General features: G+C 41.0%; 1 protein-coding gene across 2 annotated transcripts in view; it reads left to right on the top strand.

The window, feature by feature from the left end:
* The window catches only part of Aldh3a2 (aldehyde dehydrogenase 3 family member A2), a 29,254-nt gene extending 14,736 nt beyond the window's left edge, over positions 1 to 14,518 (top strand). The window contains exons 9-11 of one of the 2 annotated variants that reach the window (XM_070027585.1): positions 8,129 to 8,364; positions 9,136 to 9,252; positions 11,947 to 14,518. In XM_070027585.1, the coding sequence (XP_069883686.1) occupies positions 8,129 to 8,364; positions 9,136 to 9,216 (317 nt within the window). In that variant the 3' untranslated portion in view covers positions 9,217 to 9,252; positions 11,947 to 14,518. The remainder of the gene's footprint in view (positions 1 to 8,128; positions 8,365 to 9,135; positions 9,253 to 11,946) is intronic. The other variant, XM_070027586.1, reaches the window with a different exon arrangement.
* Positions 14,519 to 16,707: the final 2,189 nt, after the last annotated feature.

Below are 16,707 nucleotides of genomic sequence, written 5' to 3'. Positions count from 1 at the left end.
CTGTGATTACTTGTTTTACTTCATTGGTTTACTTGTTTATTCTGCTCTTAGATTTAGGAGTTTTGGGGGCTAAAATACAGACTTCAAGGTCTATCTTTTTAAAAAATGTATTAGTGGAAGAAAGATTTAGAATCAGAAGGAACAGACAGCAGTGAAAGTGGATTTTTGTTGTTGTTTTTTGGTGTTTTTTTTGCCGGTCCTGGGGCTTGAACTCAGAGTCTAAGCACTGTCTCTGGGCCTCTATGCTCAAAGCTAGTTCTCTACCACTTGAGCAACAGTACCACTTCCAGCTTTTTCTGAGTAGTTTATTGGAAATAAGAGTTTCACTGACTTTCCTGTCTTGGCTGGCTTTGAACCCATACCCTCCGATCTCAGCCTCCTGAGTAGCTGGGATTGCAGGCATAAGCCACCAGTGCCTGACAGTGAGAGTGGTTTTTTTTGTTTGTTTGTTTGTTTTGTTTTTTTATTCATGTATTTATTATTGTCAAAGTGATGTATATAGGGAGGTTATAGTTACATAAGTAAGGTAATAAGTACATTTCTTGTCAAACTTGTTACCCCTTCCCTCATTTTTCTCCTACTTCCCCCACACCAAGTTGTATAGATCATTTCCAACATATTGTCTTGTGTATGTTGCTGTTACATTGATTTCCCACCTTGTCCTTTATCTCACCATTCTGTTGTTCCCCAGCTTTTCCCTAATTCAAATAAATGTATATACAAAACCAGGGTACCAAAATCAAATACAATGACAACAGGGGATATACCATAGGGGAAGAACATATAAAAAAAAACAAAAAGTCACATAGTACATTAAAAACACAAAGAAAAACCTCTTGTGTCCATGTCTTGGAGTTCATTTCATCTTATATGGTCATATGTATCTAGCTATTGAGCTATCCTGCTCATCTGCTAATATTATCTTAAACTAATACTAATTATTGCAAATAAGGGAAACTATGGGACCTATGTTTCTTTGGGTCTGGCTTACTTGACTTAATATGATTTTTTCCAAATCTTCCATTTCCTAACAAATGGGGCAGTGTCATTCTTTCTGATAGAAGTATAGAATTCATATGTGTATATATATATATGTATATATATATATCACATTTTCATTTACGGAGGGGCGTTTGGGTTGGTTCAGTTATCTTAGCTATGGTGAATAATGCTGTTATAAACATAGTTGTGCTGGTAACTTTAGTATGGCCTTGTTTGTGATCATTTGGGTAAATGTCCAGAAGTGGGATTGCTGGGACATAGGGGAGCTCTCTCTGTAGTCTTTTAAGGAACTTCCACACTGCTTTCCAGAGTGGTTGAACAAGTTTACTCCCACCAACAGTATAGTAGCATTCCCTTTTGGCCACATCCCCTCCAGCATCTGTTGTTAGTAGATTTTTTGGTTATAGTCATTCTAGACTGGGGTGAGGTGGAATCTCAATGTTGTTTTGATTTGCATTTCTTTTATGGCCAGAGAAGTTGAGCTTTTCTTCATATGTTTATTGGCATTCTTATTTCCTCTTCAGAGAACGAACTCTCTCTCTCTCTCTCTCTCTCTCTCTCTCTCTCTCTCTCTCTCTCTCTCTCTCTCTCTCTCTCTCTCTCTCCTTAGCCCATTTATTGATCTTGCTGGCTATGTCTTTTGCCATGCAGAAGCTCTTCAATTCCTTCCTGTAATGTTTTCAGGGTGTCTGCTTTTTACTTCAAGGTCTTTGATAGTTTTGGAGTTGATTCTGGTGCAGGGTGCTACATAAGGATAAGGATCTAACTTTAGTTTTCTGCAGGTTTAACCAATTTTGCCAGCACCATTTACTGAAGAGGCTATCTTTCTTCCATCCTATTTTTTTGGCTCCCTTATCAAAGATTAGGTGGCTATAGGTCTGTGGGTTCATTTCTGGGTTTTCAGTTCTATTCCATTGATCCTCCAGTCTGTTCTTGTGCCAGTGTTTTCTTATGTCCCTGTGTTTTATACTCAAGGAAATGTTTAGTGGTAATCAGTGGCAGCCTGCCCTGGTTCTTCAGCCATTTGTGGGAAGGGGCTCTCCTGTGTTCTTGAGAGGATGTGAAGGAAAATATTTGTACTCTGTGGACACAGTCTGGTCTTTGCCATTCCCTGTGATTTTTATTTTTTTAATATATTATTATTAAGGTGTTGTACAGAGGGGCCGCCATTTCATAAGTTAGGTAATGAGTACAATTCTTTTTTTGTGTGTGTGTGTGTCCGGTCATGGGGCCTGAACTCTGGGTCTGGGTGCTGTCCCTCAGCTCTTCAGCTCAAGGCTAGCACTCTACCACTTGAGCCACAGCGCCACTTCTAGTTTTTGTTTTTTTTTTTTTTTTTTTGCTTATGTGGTGCTGAGGAATCGAACCCAGAGCCTCATGCATGCAAGGCAAGCGCTCTACCACTGAGCCACCTTCCCAGCCCCAATGAGTACAATTCTTTTGGGGCAATGTCACTCACCCTTTCCTTCACTTTTCTCCAAGTTCCCTTCCTGCCCCTGCCCACAAGTTGCATAGTTCATTTCCCATATAATGTATACTAAATACCATGACTGCATTTGCACATATACAGATATAGAGATATTCTATAATATCTCTACTAGTATGTAGAAAAATTCTGATAATAGCAAAAACTTGGGAGAGAAAAAGATCCCAAGAAATAAAAATTTAAATTATAACCCCACTATGTATGTCTTTGTGTGTGCACACATGCACACACATACCTAGATTCTTAAATATTTTATTCAAAATGGTATCCTATTGCACATTGTCTGCTAGGCATATGTGACTCAGAGTAAGTTTTTCTTATTAGAATGCTTGCATATCAGGACTTTAGTAACTGCATATTCTCCCATCATACAAATGTGGAACGTTTATGTACATAATTCCCAGTATTAAATTTTCATGATTTCAAAATATTATTATTATTATTATTGTGTGTGTGTGTGTGTGTGTGTGTGTGTATGTGTGTGTGTGTGCTGGTATTAGCACTTGAACTCAAGGCTTCATGCTCTTGCTTAATTTTCTTGCTCATGGTTGGTATTCTACTTGAACCACAACTCTAGTCCAGAATTTGCTGGTTAATTGGAGATAAGAGTCTGAGCCGGGCACTGGTGGCTCACGCCTGTAATCCTAGCTACTCAGGAGGCTGAGATCTGAGGATCACAGTTCAAAGCCAGCCCGGGCAGGAAAGTCCATGAGACTCTTATTTCTAATAAACCACTAGAAAACTGGAAGTGGCGCTGTGGCTCAAGTGGTAGAGCACTTGCCTTGAGCTGAAGAGCTGAGGGATAGAGCCCAAGCCCAGAGTTCAAGCCCCATGACCGACAAAAAAAAAAAAAAAAAAAATTTCAAGGACATTTCTGCTGGGGTTAGTTTCAAACTGTGATCTTTCAGATTTTACCCTCCTTAGTAGCTCGGGTTATAGGCATGAGACACCACCATCTGTCTATTTTACTTTTGTGTGTGTATATATCAGTCTCAGGACTTGAACTCAAGGCCTGATCACTGTCATTAAGCTTTTGGTGCTCAAGGCTAGTGTTCTGTCACCTGGGCCACAGCTCCAATTCTGGCTTTTTGGTGGCTAATTTGGAAATAAGAAACTCACAGACTTTCCCACCCCAGCTGGCCTCAGATCCTAATCCACAGATCTCAGCATTCTGAGTAACTAAGATTACAAGTGTGAGCTACTGGCACCCAGCTTTATTCACAATTTTTTTATATTCCTTATGTAATATATTTTTGTGCAGTCTGTTTTCTTAAGAAATGTGTTGAGAAGCTGGGCGCCGGTGGCTCACCCCTGTAATCCTAGCTACTCAGGAGGCTGAGATCTGAGGATCGTGGTTCAAAGCCAGCCTGGGCAGGAAAGTCCGTGAGATTCTTATCTCCAATAAACCACTAGAAAACCGGAAGTGGCACTGTAGCTCATGCGGTAGAGCGCTCGCCTTGAGCTGAAGAGCACAGGGACAGCACCCAAGCCCAGAGTTCAAGCCCCACAACTGACAAAAAAAAGAAAAAGAAAAAAAAATGTGTTGAGAATATAAATACTGTGTTTAAAGTGCTTATTCGCTTTCTATTCTAAATGAAATGTTTTTTTCCCCTTCAGATTCTAAAAGTAACATAGACTTAATGATTAAAAAAAGAAAATCTCAGCAATTAAACCAAGCATCATAGATCATTATAAGGACAACTGCAATAACCTCCAGGCATAAGCATTGCTAATATTTTATATGAAGTTTAGTTTTTTTCTCTAGAAGTGCTTTTGGTGGGGCCTGAACTCTGGGCCTGGGCGCTGTCCCTCAGCTCTTCAGCTCAAGGCTAGCGCTCTACCACTTGAGCCACAGCACCACATCTGGCTTTTTCTCTTTATGTGGTGCTGAGGAATCAAACCCAGGACCTTGTACATGCAAGGCAAGCACTCCACCCCTGAGCCACCTTCCCAGCCCCATACTGCCATATATCTTGCAAATTGTATCACCTCATACTTCCAAGACATTATTAGAAGAGACAGTCTTTCTAAAGAGGACTATTCACTTATGAAATTGCTATACAAAAAAAGAAACATCTCATTTTAATTTGTATTCCTTTCATTATTAATAAGATTGAACTTTTAAAATTAGTTCTCTTGCTGGGCTCTGATGGTTCAACACCTATAATCCTAGCTACTCAGGATACTGAGATCTGAGGATCACAAGCTGGCCTGGGCAAAAATGTCCCCCTGAGACTCTTATCTCCAATTAACCACTCAAAAATTGAAGTGGAGCTGTAGCTCAAAGTGGTACAGCACTAGGGACAGTGCCCAGGCCTAGAGTTCAAGCCTCAGCACTGACAAAAACAATTAGTTCCCTCATCATTTTGCTTATTTCATTTTTACTTGATATTTTTGCTCTGGTTACTTTTTCCTTTTTTATGTGTGAGGGCTATGTTTTGTGTGTGTGTGCGCACACATATGCACCAGTCCTGGGACTTGAATTTAGGGTATGGGTGCTGTCCCTAACCTTTTTTGTTCAAGGCTTGCTCTCTACCACTTGAGCCATAGCTCTACTTCTAGTTTTTTGGTGGTTAATTGGAATAAGAGTCTTGTGAACTTTCTTGTCTAGGCTGGCTTTGAACTGTGAGCTGGATCTGTCTGAGTAAGTAGGATTACAGGCTGCATTGAGCCATTTGAGCCTGCCTAGCTGGGGACTTTGTTTTTTTGTCGGTACTGGGGCTTGAACTCTGGGCCTAGGCGTTGTCCCTGCGATCTTCAGCTCAAGGTGAGTGCTCTACCACTTGAGCCACAGCACCACTTCTGGTTTTCTAGTGGTTTATTGGAGATAAGAGTCTCATGGACTTTTGTGCTGGGGCTGGCTTTGAACCGGGATCCTCAGATCTCAGCCTCCTTAGTAGCTAGGATTACAGGCGCATGAGCCACTGGCGCCTGGCTTTTTTTCTTTTTTTTTTGTCCGTTCTGGGGCTTGAACTCTGGGCCTGGATGCTGTCCTTCAGCTCTTCAGCTCAAGGCTAGCGCTCTACTACTTGAGCCATAGCACCACTTCTGGCTTTTTCTCTTTATGTGGTGCTGAGGAATCAAACCCAGGGCCTCATGCATGTGAGGCAAGCACTCTGCCACTGAGCCACCTTCCCAGCCCCCCAGCTTTTTTTTTTTTTGGGGGTCCAGTCATGGGGCTTGAACTCTGGGCCTGGGCGCTGTCCTTCAGCTCTTCAGCTCAAGGCTAGCGCGCTCTACCACTTGAGCCACAGCACCACTTCCGGCTTTTTTTCTTTTTGCTTATGTGGTGCTGAGGAATCGAACCCAGGGCCTCAGGCATGTAAGGCAAGTGCTCTACCACTGAGCCACCTTCCCAGCCCCCCCCCCAGCTTTTTTTAAAAAAATAAACTTCTGAGCCGTTCACCCAGGCCCAGAGTTCAAGCCCCATGACCAACGAAAAAGAAAAAGAAATGGGGGGGGGGGTGTGGCTGAGGAGGTGGGAAGGAAGGAATGGTAGAGGAAAAACAAAGGAGGAGGCAACAATACTGGATAAGAAATGTACTTATTACCTTGCTCATGAAACTGTAACCCCTCTGTACAGTATTTTCACAATAAAAACTTAATTTAAAAAAAAAGAAAAAGAAAATTCTGTTACATTTGTAACAAATATTTCTTTTCCGAGAAGGTAGGATTATAGGTTGCTGGATTGAGCTGCTAGAGTCTGCCCAGCTAGGGGCTTTTTTTTTTTTTAAAAAGAAAATCTGTCATGTTTGTAACAAATAATTCTTTTCATATTGTAATTTGTCTTTCCATTTTATCTATGATTTGAAATTTACATAATCAAATCCATAAGACCTTTGGTTTCTCATCTGGCCTAGAAAGTCTCCCTATTTCAGCATTTATGAATATTCATCTATAATCTTTTAATTTTCTAATTTATATTTTATATTTAACTATGGAGTTTATTTTGGGATCCACAATTCTCAGCCTATGCAAAAGTAAGAATCAAACTTTAAGACTGGGTACATAGGTCCATGCTTGTAATCCTAGCTACTTGGGGGGAAGAGATTAAAGCTTCATGACTCAAGGCTAGTCTGGGCAAAAAGTTTTGAGACTCCATGTTAATCAATCTTTGGGTTCCATGGAATGCTGTCATTCCATCTATGATGAGAAGTAGAATGGGAGGATTGCAGTTTAGGCAAGCTGAACATAAAGTGAGACTCTTATCTCAAAAATAACCAATACAAAAGGACTGGTAGAGTAGTTCAAGTGGTAGAGCACCTGCCTAACAAGTGTGAGGCCTTGAGTTCAACCCTATTACTGCCCAAAAGAAAAGATTTACCTTTATTTTTTCCCTCAAAGAGTAAGCCAATTATGTTGGTACCAGATAGATAGATAGATAGATAGATAGATAGATAGATAGATAGATAGATAGATAGATAATTTTGTTGCTTCTGATAAAAATTCATCTGTCTAGAAAAAATACTAAGTTCATCATCACATGGAATCATTGTTTGATAATAATTGTTCTCCTATCATCTTTCCTTAGTAAAAACATATATATGTGGGTCATTCTTAAGGTTTTCTTTTTGTTATTTCTTCCAGATGAACTTGAGAAATCCCTAAAGACTGATTAAAATTTCTTTAAAACTAATAAATTATTGTGGAAAGAATTTGCATCTTTGATATGTAGACTCTTAAGAAGAACAAGTTCTGTCTTCTCATTTTATATACTGTTTTATATCTTCATATAAAACTTGATAGTTTCCTTCATGTCAGTTCTCTGCCTTGTATTTTCACTTTAAAGTACTGTTTAAGCAGTTGGCATGTTATTTGCCCAGTTCCTTCCTACCTTAGTCACACCTTTGGCTAGCCGTCCTCTGTGATCCTTTACAATTAGGGTTCTAAGGGTTCTATCTCAGGTCCTTTCTTGAACCAGCCTTCCTTCCTGAATGACCCCCCTCCCTCAGCTTCAGCTGCCACTGGAATACTGAGTATTCACTGCAGCCCAGCCCCAGTCAACTTTAGCTTGTCCTGCAGTCAACCTGCCTTCCAGCACTGTAGTTCCTCCTGTCCCCCACACACACTTCTTCCCTTTGTACCTGCCAGTCTCTTGTCACCTATTGAGTTATAGAACAATAACAAAGTTACAAAACAGTAACAAAGCATAGCCTCTTAAAAGGCAGAACTTTTACTTGCTTGTTCTCAGTTGTGGGCTTGAAAGACCAGTGGGTGAGTGGGGCCATGGATTAATAAAGCCTCATGGAATGATAAGAAAAGAACACATGTAGTATTTAGAGTGATCCAAGTTCACATTCTATCTTCCTCTTTACCAGACATGTGACTTTGGGCAGATTATCTGACTATAAACTCCTTTTCTCCTCTGGCTGGAAACAGCTAGGAACACCCAGTACAATAGGGTGGTTGTGAGAGCCATCATAGACATCCATTTAAACTCCCTGGTATAAGGGGCACCACAACCATAGAAGGACTGCAGATCCTTGCTGTGCTCCTGGACAACATCATGGTGGAATGAGGAGACAAAGTTGGGAAAGATTTCCTGAAAAGACACTTTGCTCGCACAAAGGTGGGATGGGGTCACCATTGTAGCCAGTGTTCATCTACAGCAAATCTGTTTTGTCTGTTCCTTTATTGCAGGTTCTAGTGGTATGGGAGCATACCATGGAAAACATACTTTTGACACCTTTTCTCATCAACGTCCCTGTTTATTAAAAAGCTTAAAGAGAGAAAGTGCTAACAAACTCAGATATCCACCCAACAGTCAGTCAAAGGTGGATTGGGCAAAATTCTTCCTGCTGAAACAGTTCAACAAAGGAAAAATTGGGCTCCTATTGCTCACATTCCTGGGTGTGATGACAGCTGTGCTTGCCAAGGTGAGTCCCCTTTTTCTCTCAGAGTGCCAGTCTTCTGGTTATAATCTCTTGAGAGTGCCTCTGGTTCCATATATTATTAATTCTACCAGGTCTCTACATTAACTTCTAAACTCTCAGACAGGGCTGGTGACGGTCTGGCCTGCTCCATGTCTGGCCTGTTGGCCAGCTACCTATTTTGGCCCACAACCTTACCCTCTTGTTTATTTACTGCTTTCAGAACCTGCTTGCAGAATCCTGTGCTGTCTTAACCCTCCAGTCTTTTTGGTATTTGTCTTTCTGTTCCATTTTGGTTTGTTCTTGAATGTGCATGAAATCAGCATGTCATGGAGATGGTCGAAAAAATTCTGTCATAGGTGGCAGTGGTGCTAAAGCAGATTTGGTGAGAGTTACTTTATTAGGCATGAGTGTTTTTCCTTCCAAGTTGACTACCAGATAAAGTTTGCTTTGATGATTGGTTATTTTATGTATGGGCTTATAAAAAGGTCTTTGTGTTAGCTGCTTTCTCCAGGTGGTTTGTGCATCTCTGGGATGAGTGAGCAAATTTATGACAATGCAAATCAAGATGGCATGGGGAGCAGCAGTTATGTCCTTGAGCACTCAGCCAGCTAAGATGCATTGAAAGCACTGACCAGGACAGTGAAGACTGGCAATGCAAGAGAAACAAAAGACAAACATTGAGTGGAAATAGCAGAGCTGGCTCATTTTAGAGTGACACAGCTCTAGTGGGAATGGAGATAACAGTTGCATTTGCAATCCTTTGGGTTTTCTCAGAAATACCAAGCTGTGCTGAGGAGAAAGGCCCTGTTGATTTGTCTGGTAGTTTACAGACTGCGTTGTCCCAATGAACAGTGATGAATTCAAACCCCTGCTCTGTCTGTTAAGAGTGAGGTAGGAATTCCTTTGTTTGTTTGTTTTCTTTCTTTCTTTCTTTCTTTCTTTCTTTCTTTCTTTCTTTCTTTCTTTCTTTCTTTCTTTCTTTCTTTCTTCCTCTCTCTCTCTCTCTTTTTTTTTTGGCCAGTTCTGGGGCTTGAACTCAGGGCCTGAATACTGTCCCTGAGCTTCTTTAGCTAAAGGCTACCACTTGAGCCACTTCCAGCCTTTACTGTTTATGTGGTACTGAGGAATTGAACCCAGGACTTCATGTATGCTAGGCAAGCACTCTACCACTAAGCCACCTTCCCAGCCCCCTTTGTTTTCTTTTTCCATGAAAAGTGGGCCAAGTTGGGTCATATTTTGTTTTAGTTCATTTTCTACAGCTGGAGGCCTAGGAATTTTGAAAAAAGAATGTTTAACTTACTTGTCTCTTAACACATTTTGAACTTGGTATAGAGTGTCCAAGTTTTAAAATTCAACTTGCCCACAGCTTTAAAAGGGAAGTGTAAGTTCTGGTTCCTAATGATGTAAGAGAAATGCATAAAAGTAACAGCCAGGCTAGCTCTAGGTAAAGCCTACGTCATCATTTCTAGTAAAGAAAAGACACTGTTCTTCCCTAGCCACTCAATTCTCCTGAAATTCTCCTGGAGAAAGGGCCAGCTACTTCCAATCTGTAGTCACCACATAGACACTGAGCTTTTCAGTTCATAAATTGAAAATTATTTTAAAATCTCTGTATTGTTTTGATCTTCAGAAGTTTGACTTTGGAATTCATGATGGCAATTGTAGTGAATCAGGGTCTAGTGTGCAATGTAAGAGCTTTCTATCCTCATTTCTCTATGTTCCTGAGGACTAGAGATATGGTCAGAGATAGACTTGGGTCAGCCTGTGGTTATTAATCTGCTGGAGACATTGGTCATCTACTTTGATGTACATCTTCTTGGTTTGTTGGTAGAGAATTCCTCAGCCCCCAAAACAATGAAGCAGACTAAGAGGAATCTGTATATCAAAGATTTGCCTGTCCCAAGAAGGCTCACCCAAGTGTAGTCTACTAGGCCAGGCAAGTTCAAATTTCTTAAAGGGTTTGACAAACAGATTCTCCTCTGGTGGGGTCTAGAGAAACAGCAATATATAAAATCCTTTAGCTGGAAACAACAGATAGGCTTGATTCTTAATTTGGTTATTGATGTAAGACTGGGCAATCTTTTTTAAGCCCTCTCTCGGGCCTTTGCTACAAAGTGGCAGAGTCAGGGTGTTTCCCAAGTCACTATCATCTCTCTTGCATCCTAAGTATGACAAGCTGATGTATTTGTGGTTTATATGTTTTTTATTCAGTGTAGGACTAGGTGAAGATGTTTTGTTTTGTTTTTTCTGCTTCTTTTTCTTTTCCCTGACTTTTTAATCCTCTTTTTCCAATCATCTTTTTATTTTAAACAAGCAACTCTGAAACTAGATTATTTACTTAAGTCTTTTTTGAGTATATCTTGTATTTTTTAATTGAGACATAGTAAATATGCATATTTTTGGAATACTCTTGTACATAACGTGTAATGATGTGATTGGGGTATCACTCTACACACTACTTTGTGTTGTAAACATTCTCAGTTCTCCCTATTAGCTATTTTGAAATACGCAATTAATTCTTGTTTGAAAATTTTTACTGTAATTATAAGTATTTTTATGGAACAGCTTTTCTGCATTTAATAATTTACTGGTTTTGTTAATAGAATGAAATATTTTAATTTTATTCTATTAATGTTCTTCAGTAGAATCAGGATAGATTTGGAACAAAAGCCCACAAAGTAAAGTTCAAGTAAAGCTTATAAGCTACAGAACCAGGCTAGTACAATAGACTCGGTTTTAAAAGGTGGAGAAAGCCAGGCACCAGTGGCTTACACCTGTAATCCTAGCTACTCAGGAGGCTGAGATCTGAGGATTGCTGTTCAGTGCCAGCCTGGGCAGGAAAGTCTGTGAGACTCTTATCTCCAGTTAACCACCAGAAAACCAGAAGTGGCACTGTAGCTCAAGTGAGACAGTGCTCGCCTTGAGCTGAAGAGCTGAGGGACAGCACCCAGGCCCAGAGTTCAAGCCCCACAACTGACCAAAAAATATTTAAAAGGTGGAGAAACCAGTTTTGTTGCTCGGTGCCATGGGCCCTTTGACACTGAAATGCAGCATTTGCACCTTAATTGTAGCAGCATTTCCTCCACTTCAGGAGGATGCTAGTTTCATTACTGCATCTGCATTGTAGAGACATGTCTTCAAATTTCATGCAGAGACTTTCCTACTTACAGTATCAGGATAATAATTGAGTATATTCAGCTACTGTCTCTGCTCTGTTATCTCTTGATTTTGGACAGAATACAATACTGGTAAACTTACCTTGTTACTATAATTGCTGAGAAGGTATAATCCTTTCTCTTCATTGAAACCACATTAAGACTTAGGGGGACAGGGACCTTTTCAGACAATGAATTTAGAGTTTCTTGTGGCATGAGGTATTTGTTAGGATCCCAATACTAAGCTCATGTTCTAAGGCTGATTGTGAGTAGATTGCATTTTTGTTTGTTTGTTTTGCTTATTTAGTATTGGTTTTAGCAGTACTAGAATTTTAACTCGGGCCTGCTAGACAGGTATTCTACCATGCCTCAGCCCTGTGTGGCTTCTTAAACCAGCAGAATAACATGAATCCCTTTCTTCTCTCTCCAGGCTATATACTACTGAAGAATGATCCTGTTCAACATTCTAGTTGTCTCTACTGAATTATTCCTCTACTAAATGGTTAAAGAACCAATCCTTTTCAAATCCTACCAAGCCAGAAAATATTCAGATGCACTATAATCAAACCAAAATCAATGCCATTCACCATTAATATAGCTTGCCATTTCAGCCAAATCTTAACATTCCCGAATAGTGAGGATATTCAGAAAAGCTGTTCTAGACTGTGCAAGGAGGCGAGAACATGTTAGGCTAAATCTAAACTCCTTGGAGATAGATGTAAGGGAGACTGAGAACCTTCTCCATAACTTCTTTGCTTCAATGCATAGGACATTGACCCCTGCCCCTACTGCCACTATTGTTTAGTGAAGCTTTCTAAAAGGGTCAACAATGTCCAGTGATAGCATTGGTCCTCTTTAGTCCAGAGAGGTAAGATTACATCTTCCCTGCTCTCTTTGAGGTTTGAGAAAGTGGGGGGAGGGGATCGTCCCTCATCCATTGGACTTGAAAACTTGACCTCTATGGGTCATTCATCTTGTAACAGTATGTTGAGGCTGTCCACAAATGCTTCTTGTGACTAATACCACTCAGAACATCTTGTAAATCCTAGGGCTTTTTAGATCTTTACACACACACACACACACACACACACACACACACACACACACACACGCACACGCACACGCACTCACGCACGCGCGCACACCCTGTTATTCATTTGGTGTTTGAGTTCAGAATTCTACATGTTATAAAACCTAGCTGGTATTTTTAATGCTATAATAAAAGTATAAAACCAGTGCTATCTGCAGTGGCACAAACTTATAGTCCTAACTACTGTGGAAGCTGAGGCCCTAGGATTGTTTGAGCCCAGGAGTTTAAGGCTAGCCTGGGAACCAAGCAAGACCCTATCCCTACCCTGCCTTACCCCCTTCCCACCCCCCCACTCCCCCGCCCCCTGCCAAAAAAAAAACCAAAAACCTCTCAGGAACCTAAAGTTGCAAGTTAGTAGATCTTCAAGTTTCTTATTTCTTTAGCACAATGCAAGTAAATTTCACTCTTCTCCAACTTCAGAGAGATCTTTTTCTGAATAAATTCAGCCCTCAAGACTTAAAGGGACAGGAGGACCATTTCCTTTTTCAGAATGGGTATTATGAGTTTGAATCTTGAAAGCCTGATGGTGCAGAGATGGTGGCTCATTCAGAGAAGTTTGAAGAATACTGTGTAAGCCAGTTGGCCATATTGAAGGAGCTGGGGAGGGTGAGAGAAACACCTGAGCAAGGAGAAATTCTTCTCATCAGAGTTTTATATGGCCAAGACTTTGAGGTGCTTCCTCCAAATGGGCAAGTGCCAAAGGAAGTCAGTCGGGACTCACATTCTCTTGGGGCAGTGCTGAGCTGGGCTCACCTTAAAGCTCCTGGCTACTCAAGAGAATGTAACTTGCTTTAGTGAATGTATGATCAACTTTGTTGAATAATTTGTTCTGATCAGGCTGTCTGAATTATGTTATCTCTTTATCATAGTACATGGTATCAAGATTTAATCACTGGTCTAGTTTAGCAACATTTGTTCAACTCTGGTTCCTATAGAATACTCAATCGTAAAATACCTTACACAGACTTTCAGTATGGAATTTTTACTTCATATATTGTTACACATAATTTCTAGTGATGTTAAATTATTGGCTTATCTACTAATATATGCTGCGTTTAAAATAAATACATCATATTTCATTAATTTGGTATAAATTTTATTACCAATCTTAGTCTGAAACCTCAGCCATATGTTTTTGGAGACAGTTCTTTGATCATAATTTTTCTCTAACTATAAATCCCTATTTTGCTTTTCTCTCTTAAAGGTGGTGTTTGTTAAGGCTTTATTATGCTTTCTCATTTTAAATTCTTAGCCAAGAATATTTTTACAGATGTTATGTTCTGTCGTGTGTGTCCATGTGTCTGTGTACGGCCATGGCTAGCCTAATTGACTGTTGAGCCAAGAGATGTCCACCAATCCCATGCCTCAAGAAAAGGCAACCAAGGGCTGGGAAGGTGGCTCAGTGGTAGAGCGCTTGCCTTGCATGCTCAAGGCCCTGGGTTCGATTCCTCAGCACCACATAAGCAAAAAGAAAAAAGCCGGAAGTGGCGCTGTGGCTCAAGTGGTAGAGCACTAGCCTTGAGCTGAAGAGCTGAGGGACAGTGCCCAGGCCCAGAGTTCAGGCCCCACGACCGGACCCCCAAAAATAAAAAGAAAAGGCAACCAAGAATTTGGATCAGTGCTGACTGCATCCTGAAGCTGTGTGGCAGCTATTCTAAGAAAATGTCCCCAAGGCCAGGTGCCGGTGGCTCACACCTCTAATCCTAGCTACTCAGAAGGCTGAGATCTGAGGATCATGGTTCAAAGCCAGCCCCAGCAGGAAAGTCTGTGAGACTCTTATCTCCAATAAACCACTAGAAAACTGGAAATAGCACTGTGGCTCAAGAGGTAGAGCACTCGCATTGAGCTGAAGAGCACAGGGACCGCGCCCAAGCCCAGAGTTCAAGCCCCATGACCAACAAAAAAAAAGAAAGAAAGAAAAGAAAATGTCCCCAGGTTCTATGGTACTTGAAGATGCTGGTGAATTGGAAGAACTAGGAAAGGGAAGAAGGTCGGTGGGCAAAGGTCTCACAGCACCTGCATCTGACAGGACCCACTCGCTCCCTCTCAGAGTGCCACAGAGGCTTTAGAATGAAGGAACAGGTAGCAGATTATGCCAAGGAAATATGCAGTTTATCATATAACAGTGTCTTTACAGTTTCATTTTATTTGGAATCTTCCCTTGGAAGCCATTTACTTTTTTTTGTTTGTTTTGTGCCATTCCTGGGGCTTGAACTCAGGGCCTGAGCACCATCCTTGAGCTTTTTCACTTAAGAGTAGTGCCCTAGGGGGCTGGGAAGGTGGCTCAGTGGTAGAGCGCATGCCTTGCATGCCAGAGTCCCTGGGTTTGATTCCTCAGCACCACATAAGCAAAAAGAAAAAAGCCAGAAGTGGCACTGTGGCTCCAGTGGTAGAGCACTAGCCTTGAGCTGAAGAGCTGAGGGACAGCGCCCAGGCCCAGAGTTCAGGCCCCATGACCGGACCCAAAAAAAAAAAAAAAAGAGTAGTGCCCTACCACTGAAGCCATGCCTCCACATCTGATTTTTTTGTTGGTTAATTGGATAAGAGTCTCACAGACTTTCCAACCCAAGCTGGCTTCACACCACAATCCTTGGATCATAGCCACTAAGCCCAGCTGTCATTCTTTTGTTTTTTTTTGGTCAGCCTTGGGAACTCAGGGCCACTTCCAGTTAATTGGGGATAAGAGTTTCATACACCTTCCTGCTGGGACTGGCTTAGAATTACAATTCTCAGATTTCAGCCTCCTGAGTAGCTGGAATTACAGGTGTGAGCCACCAGCAGCCATCTTGTTTACATTCTTGAATAGTGGTGACAGTCTTAGGATTTTTGCTCTTCCTGGTGGCTGGTATCTCCGAAAGAACAATCAGGGTCAGAAAAGGAAAAGCTAATTGGGCCAACAACAACAGCCTACACAAGGAACCACGTGAAGACTTTGTTTTGTTTTGTTTGTTTCTCATTTAGCCAAGAACATTTTTGTAGACTTTATGTTCTGTTGGGGCTGAGGGGTGGCCATGGCTAGCCTGATTTACCTTTGAGCTCAGAGATGTTCCTCATTGCTCCTAAAGAACAATGAAGGTCACTCCCAAACCTCACAGACCAATTACTAAATGGACAAGGGAACTAAAGAGAGACTTCTCAGAAGAAGAGATAAAAATGGCAAAGAAATGTATGAGGAAATGTTCATCATTCCTGGCTGAAAGGAAATGCAAATAAAAATAACCCTGAGATACCACCTTACTCCCATCAGAATGGCTGCATCCTAAATTCAGCCAATAACAAATGCTGGAGGGGATGTGGAGAAAGATGAACCCTATTGCACTAATGGTGGGAATGTACACTAACATAACCACTTTGGAAAGCAGTCTGGAGGTACCTCAGAAAGCTAAATATAGACTTCCTCTACAACCCAGCCATACCACTCCTAGGCCATCTACCCTGAGCAACAGGAACCAGGATACAAGGAGACATGCACCTCTATGTTCATTGCAACACTGTTCACAATAGCCAAGATATGGAAACAACCTAGATGCCCCACTACAGATGAATGGATCCAATATATACCTATATATATCTATATATATCTATATATTTATATATATAGATACATATATGTATGTATATATGTATATACCAATGTACCTATATACAATGAAATACTATGCAGCCATTAAAAAGGACAAAATAATGGCATTCACAGGGAAATGGATGTGAACTAGAAAAAGTCATATTGAGTGAGGTAAGCCAAGAGCAGAGATCAATGGCACATCATCTCCCTGATATGTGGGATGTTAAATACAAAATGTAAGGAGATATGAAAAAATAAACAGGACTTGAGAAACAAAGGACCTCCACTCATCTTGTATCATTATTAAATGATCCCATGCTGCTGACCACATATATGGTATATATGCGCACATCTGAGGGAAACTAGGAGGAGGACACAGAATCAGAGGGAAATGGGAAAACATACAACAGAGGGGCCCATCAGCTACACTGTACATTGATGGAATGAACTAAGCAACTCAAGGACAGCATAGGAGGGAGGGAAGAGAGGGATAAACACTATGCAAAAGGACAGAAATGTACATACCACCCAAAGTG

This window comes from Dipodomys merriami, unplaced genomic scaffold (genome assembly GCF_024711535.1).
Source record: "Dipodomys merriami isolate MVZ:Mamm:240054 unplaced genomic scaffold, mDipMer1.0.p SCAF_19, whole genome shotgun sequence".
NCBI lineage: Eukaryota > Metazoa > Chordata > Mammalia > Rodentia > Heteromyidae > Dipodomys > Dipodomys merriami.
The sequence above is the reverse complement of the archived record's forward strand: the minus strand, read 5'-3'. Positions and strand labels throughout refer to the sequence as shown.